The 6,363-nt window shown below is 33.2% G+C and overlaps 1 protein-coding gene across 4 annotated transcripts; it reads right to left on the bottom strand.

Annotated features, from left to right (window-relative positions):
- Herc4 (HECT and RLD domain containing E3 ubiquitin ligase 4) lies at positions 1–6,104 on the bottom strand. 4 transcript variants are annotated; one of them, XM_018031872.2, is made up of 18 exons: positions 6,000–6,104; positions 4,894–5,086; positions 4,710–4,820; positions 4,517–4,639; positions 4,170–4,448; positions 3,943–4,094; positions 3,762–3,878; positions 3,429–3,695; positions 3,228–3,355; positions 2,906–3,074; positions 2,543–2,830; positions 2,273–2,455; positions 2,117–2,194; positions 1,886–2,059; positions 1,508–1,818; positions 1,273–1,422; positions 854–1,193; positions 1–782 (listed from the first exon to the last, which is right to left on the bottom strand). In XM_018031872.2, the coding sequence occupies exons 2-18, from the start codon at positions 5,006–5,008 to the stop codon at positions 630–632; spliced, it is 3,138 nt and encodes a 1,045-aa protein (XP_017887361.1). In that variant the 5' UTR covers positions 5,009–5,086; positions 6,000–6,104; the 3' UTR covers positions 1–629. The 4 variants fall into 4 exon arrangements, with proteins under 4 accessions (XP_017887361.1, XP_026672959.1, XP_026672960.1 ...); XM_026817158.1 differs by lacking the exon at positions 6,000–6,104 and adding an exon at positions 5,425–5,442; XM_026817159.1 differs by lacking the exon at positions 6,000–6,104 and adding an exon at positions 5,425–5,442 and having other exon boundaries at positions 2,117–2,191.
- Positions 6,105–6,363: the final 259 nt, after the last annotated feature.

Here is a 6,363-nt window from a genome sequence, read left to right as displayed (position 1 = left end):
TTTTATTTAAATAAACTTTCATACGAGCGTATTTCATAAGCGTCTATAATACGTTAAAAAAATTAACATACCAAAATAATTTATCGAACATATGCATATGGAGTTTTTAAAAGAGCGGTCTGCTAATTGGCCTACTGTATGATCTAGTTGTCAACAATTTTCCCTCAATTATGTTTGGAATTTTGATGTACAATAATAACTTTACATACTATTCTATTTAAAATAAATTGTTAATGAAACTTAAATTTAGAAAGATTCTGTTTAAATAATATTGGACCAGAACAAGACGTGTATTGTACAGTGTTTGCAGTGTACAGGTTTTGTCCACTCGTTGTGTATAACCGAGTTCTATTCCACTGCACGATGTGTATTAGTGGTTCAACAATTTCATATATACAGATCTTATATTGAACTTGATAATGTACATCAAATAAAGCATAGAAGAACAGAGTAAGAATAATAATAGATCCTCCGGATCGTACTCTGTAATTAAATATGTATAAACACCCTGAATCTGAAAACACCACTTTTTTTTAAATGCAATTGGAAAATTTTGATTCTCAGGGTCCATAATGTATTATGCACGTATTGAAGATCAAATAATAAAGAGTATATTTAAAACAACAAAATTATACTAATGAAAAGCCTTGTGTCTGTTGAATAGCCTGTAGTAACTTGTACCGCAATCGTTCTTGGGTTTGATATTTGGGGAGATCAAGCAAATTAAAGCACGTATGAGCGACGGGCAACATGCGTTCATCATTCACCGGCTGTATCGTAATCTGAAAGCAAGCAGTATTAAATGTTACATGAAAGGCCTTAATGGGCTACCGTATAGTTTTAACTTCCTCACCTTAATCGCTTTCATGCCTTTTATAGGTATTCTATCGCTTCCTGTCAAAAATAGCAGAAACTTTTTCTTTTCTTCTAATGTCAGTTCACGAAAGACTTGCCAAAATAGAACTATGGTCGGATCGTTTTTCGTGTATCCTTCTTTGTACGCTGTATTTTTTTCTAACTCCTCCCAATCGTAGTCTTCATTTCCCACAATTACGGCCATAAGTTCACAACTGTGGAATAATTCTAACACGCGGCCACCGCAAACTTTATGAAAGCCTTTATAAAATTCTTGAAAGTGAGGCTCTACAGATTTATTTAATATGTAATCTACATATAAATCAACGAACTGCTTTCTATGAACAAATATAATTTCGATTAAATTCGAGATGTAAAAGTTACATGAAAGAAACACCGTAGACAATGTGTACGCACTTGTTTTTCAAAGTAACAGGAACTTTACTACCACCTGGTATAAGTTCATATATTCTTTTTTCACCGAATACGTCTCTGACCACCTCGAAATTTAAACCAAAAACTTCTTCGAAATCTGAATCCTCATAGTCAAGTACATTTTGTATACTCCTAAAACAAGATTAATTATAAAACATTGTATGCTATTAGAAAGAATCACAAAAATATATGAGGTACTACTGGATCTGTGACATACTTCGCAAGTACTGGTGACAAGTCCTTGATATCAGTTAATGCAACTCGTTCATGTAATAATTTCTTATATAGGGCTAATGGGAATGGTAAGTCAATAATAATAAAATTATAAATCACAAGTCCACAAAGTATTCCAATCAGAAAATACATGTTTTTATCCTCAAGTGAATCTTCGCTAAACCAAATAACTCTAGTTTCATCGTATTGTTTGAACATGCCATACTTCGGATCAAGAATTTCTCTTAATAGAAGCATAAAAAATTCTTTTTTAACTCCACCCACGTCTTCCGCTTCTTCGCCATAAAATTTCACCTTTTTGGAAACAGTCACATTAGATACATCATATAATATAACTGGCTTGGGACGACCTAATACTTACTCGAAGAGGCTTTTTCAAGTCGCTAGAATTATATTGTGATAATTCCCGCAACGTATCTGCAACTATGTTTTCTCGTGAAACAACTAACATCACAAATTCTTGCGAAATGAATCCTGGGAACGGATCAAAGAACATTGTTGCTTGATTTACCGCCTGGTCTACTGCTAACTGCATCTATAATAATAAATTAATTTAATATAAAAACGCATTTTATACCAAATTCTATTTTACCTGCATCGCTTGGTCGATTTCAAGCAATATAATTTTAGCCTGAGCATCAAAGAGGAAAGGATACTTACAGAATACCTTCTGAAAAATAATTTATTATATAACAGAAGCGTTAACGTATAATGTGTAGTCTCATTTTTAAAAACTTTGTATACGTACTGAGGATTCTCCTGTTGTAATCCATATCATGTAATCAACTCTTATGTCTGTTAGTTCCACTAGTTCTGGCAAATTAAACGTGGAATAAGGCACTTTATTGCCTTCATCAGCTTCATTATTCAATTTATTAAGTAAATGTAAGAAATCTAAAACAAGTTCCAACGTCACATCCCACGGTATATCCTAAAAAGACACTCGGAGTATACAGTATTACGTATGTATTTTCATTATTATTTTCTATTAATTAAGTAAACAATTTGAAAATCTTACCTTCTTAGTTTTTACGTAATGTAGAACAACTGATTTATGAATTCTAACTAATCTTTCGAAGTAATGGGCCGGTGCTATAAGCCACCAGCTTTTCAGAACTTCGAAAACCTCTGATTTTAATTGTAAAACAGCTTTGCAGAATGGTTTATGCAATACATGGCAATTAAGAGGATTTGCAAACCCATGATACAATGGTAATATTATATAGAGTCTTAAAGGTTCCGCACAAATCGTAGATGGTAAATATGAAAAAGAAGGAATCAGATAGTCTGATATGCCAGTAAATATCTGAAAAAGTAATAAATACATTGTGATTTTGTAATTCACTGTAAAAACTTGATAAAATTCATCTTTCTCATATACCAGTTCTTGAATTGTAATGTTATCCATTTCTCTAATAATTCCGAACAATCTACTCGCTTGATCAAGATCTATTCCATGATGCTTATTTGTACACCTGTAGCGACCATCATTGTTAAGTAAAAATGATCCAGTCATACAAGCCGCACTTCTAAATACTGTCTCCAAATATCTATAAGAACATGAATTTTTGTTATCCATAAGCGACGGAAGCAGGATATAAATTTTTGTTACCCATAAGCATTTCGCAAACGAAATATCTACTGTATGACATGTAATTGTATAAATATTAGAGACAGCCTTATCTACTAACTTTTCTACTCACGTCATAAGTTCATGATCGACGGGAGAATTTGGTGGAATTTCTTGGCAAGCCATTAATTTTTCTTCAGTTACCGTACATATTTCGGAAGAACTTTCTAATATTCTACAGTCGTCTGGCCGTATATTATCCTAAAAACGTCCATAATGTCACTTTAAGGTGTCTATTTGGGATTGTTACCCATTGGATTATTATTATGCTTACACTTTGTTTGACAACTGTGGCAAAACAGTGATTTCCACCAGAAAAAATATGTTTAACAACGTAGGAGACTGTAGACGAATCATTATCCTTATCAAGATCCATCATTGAAGCACTGTTAGGCGCAACCCATGGCCCAAGTACAACTTGTGGAGTGGCTATGCTCCTAGTGGAATGATTACCTAATTGTCCAGCACCACCCAAACCCCATGCATAAACTTTACCTCCTGAGGGAACTAGTGCCAAGGTATGCTTTCTACCACACGAAATCTTAAAATAAAACATTCGCATGTTTTTATTATAAACATTACCCATCAAATCTTTTATACGACTTACCTGCGTAACTGTACTACCCATAAGTTCCATTACTTGCCGGGGCAAAATTTCGTTTGTATTACTACCATGTCCTAATTGGCCATACATTCCTCCACCACAAGTGAATACTCCACCATCCTTCACACAAATTTTATATGATTTACTAATAGAGTCACTAACTTAATGATTAAACAGTACTCACTAATGTTAAGAACACAGAAAACTCTTCACCACATGCTGCATAACACACTTTTGCATTTTGTAGAGTTTGTAACTGACATGGTAAGTTTCTATCTTGAGTGTCATTTAAGCCTAATTGACCAAATGCATTTTTTCCCCACCCAAACACGGCTCCTATACAAGAATATATTTACTCATTTAATTATTCACTTTCTCAAAAAAAAAAAATTTTGCTACTAACGAATTTACCTGATTTTGATATTGCTATGCTATGGTATCCTCCACAGGCAATAAAGGCAATAGGAATACCAGCTAAAGCCTTAATAAATGTAGGCTTTCTTTCATATTGATGGCTTTCATCACCTAAACCAAGCTGCCCTTCACTATTACAGCCCCAGCTAAATAATTCTCCATTATTTGTCAAAGCAAGTGCATGTTTCATACCACAGGCTATTTGAATTACTACATTTGTACCTAATGTTTTTACCATATGTGGTGAACATTCCATAAAACTTGTAGAATTTAGACCTGCAATGCATACACGTGAATAATAAGGAGAACTTTGATATTGTACGAATAAAAACAATGACTCTTACCTAGTTGACCCTCTGCATTAAATCCCCAACTGAACAACTGACCCCATTCATTTATTGCTAAAGTGTGATAAGCTCCACATGCTGCTTTTTTAAATACAAACGCATCTAATCCAGGTATCAACTCTAGACATAAAATTTAATTGCTTATGCGAAAGTACAAGACTAACTTAAGGTTGAATTTTAACATACTAACCCAATTTTTTTCTTCCTTCTTTATGGCCAAGTTGCCCATAGTCATTGTTTCCACACGAATATACTTTACCATCTTGTGTAATAATTACTGTATAATTATCACCACATGCAACTGTAGAGAACTCATTTCTTATTATAAATAGCTAAGTAAAAAATAATATAAAGTTCAGATTTTGTGGACTTACTGTGCTGAATTTCTGAAGCGTTTTTAAAATCAAGCTCACGTGGAATTAAAATTTTGTCATCTTCTATGCCACCCAAACCTAGTTCCCCATGTATAGTGCAACCCCAACCGAACATATCTCTTTTTTTATGCGAACAATATTTCAGTAATTTAACAGACTCACAGCCCAGACGGCGTTTCTTATTATGGTTTGCCTGTGAACATGATAAGAAATAACAATATTCTCTTTATTTAATACGAACACATACGAATTGTACATACGAACAGTAAATTCATTTCATTAAATGCTAATCTTAAAGCCAAACTGTTAAAAATTATAATAAAATATAGTAGAAAATATAAATAAGAGATAGCTTAAGTAAAGTTTTATACCTGATATTAAAAACGAATCATATTATAAAATATGAGAATAAAATGTTTAAAGAAAGGAATGACCAACCTGGATTTTAAATATATATACTTTGTACTGTTATACATATGTGATACATGTATTTATGATAAAATTTTGAATGAAAATAGGTTAGCAACTAACCATTTTTTCTGTTTCTCTTAAACTGAAAGCATCAAAGAAAGATGGGGCTTGATATTTATGAGAAACATGTGGTATGTCCTAAAAATAACATTCTTTGTAATTCCCATATATTTAAAGTTTTTAAATACAATACATCAATAGAAATAAAAAAACATCAGTGTTCATGTGCCTGTTTTAAAAAGTTATTTGGATCTGATTTAATTTAGAACAGAGGGAAATATAATAAAGTATCTAAAATATTTCAATCTCTTTGTGCTTCAGAAACTGATTCAAGTTAAAAATGACTCAGCAGATATTATTATGTCAAATGCAATACTGTTGAATAAACCTCTTTTTGTTATACCTGTTTGTCCTGTCATAAGCAGAATTTAATCAAGTTAGGTTAAGAGAAACGGAAGAAATTTATGTAGCTTTGATTATAATAGCATTTAATGAATCAGAAAATGTGTATAACGAAGTAACAATGAAGAAATAAAGAAAGTGAAACGCAGCAAATTTCACTTGTAGACTGATAAAAATTTATTTTCCTAGCATAAAATACACACATAACTTTTGCAGTTTCATCTCTTACTTACATTTCTTATGATGAATACACGATACACGTTCAATGCAAGGGATGCAAGGTGCTCCGTGTGCTCGTAATTTTTCACAGGCGGCTCGCTTCCCCTCTTTTTCGCCCGTATTTCGAGCCCCACTACTATTCCCCTCATGCGCCTTGGCTGACCATGCCTAGCATACCCCCATCAAGTACCAGACCCCACCATGGCGACCATGGTCGCGTCGTCCCCACTTTCGGCCCTGTGAAAAATTACGAGCACCCTGGTTCAATGTTGAATGTTGAATAGTTCGCAATAGTTGAATAATCGCAATACAATGCAGAAAGTGGGAACAACTGTATAGGAGAGCATCAGAAGCGTTTTAATGTGTTCATATTATGAC

The sequence above is a fragment of the Ceratina calcarata genome, unplaced genomic scaffold, assembly GCF_001652005.2.
Source record: "Ceratina calcarata isolate Rehan_Ccalc_2016 unplaced genomic scaffold, ASM165200v1 scaffold557.2, whole genome shotgun sequence".
Taxonomy (NCBI): Eukaryota; Metazoa; Arthropoda; class Insecta; order Hymenoptera; family Apidae; genus Ceratina; species Ceratina calcarata.
Note: the sequence above shows the minus strand (reverse complement) of the source record. Positions and strands in the feature narration are given on the sequence as shown.

Coding starts and splice junctions, on each gene's coding strand:
- Herc4 (XM_026817158.1), bottom strand. Junction 3,075..3,227: donor GTCGATCATGAACTTATGAC/GTGAGTAGAAAA, acceptor ATGTTCTTATAG/ATATTTGGAGACAGTATTTA. Junction 783..853: donor AAGGCATGAAAGCGATTAAG/GTGAGGAAGTTA, acceptor GCTTGCTTTCAG/ATTACGATACAGCCGGTGAA.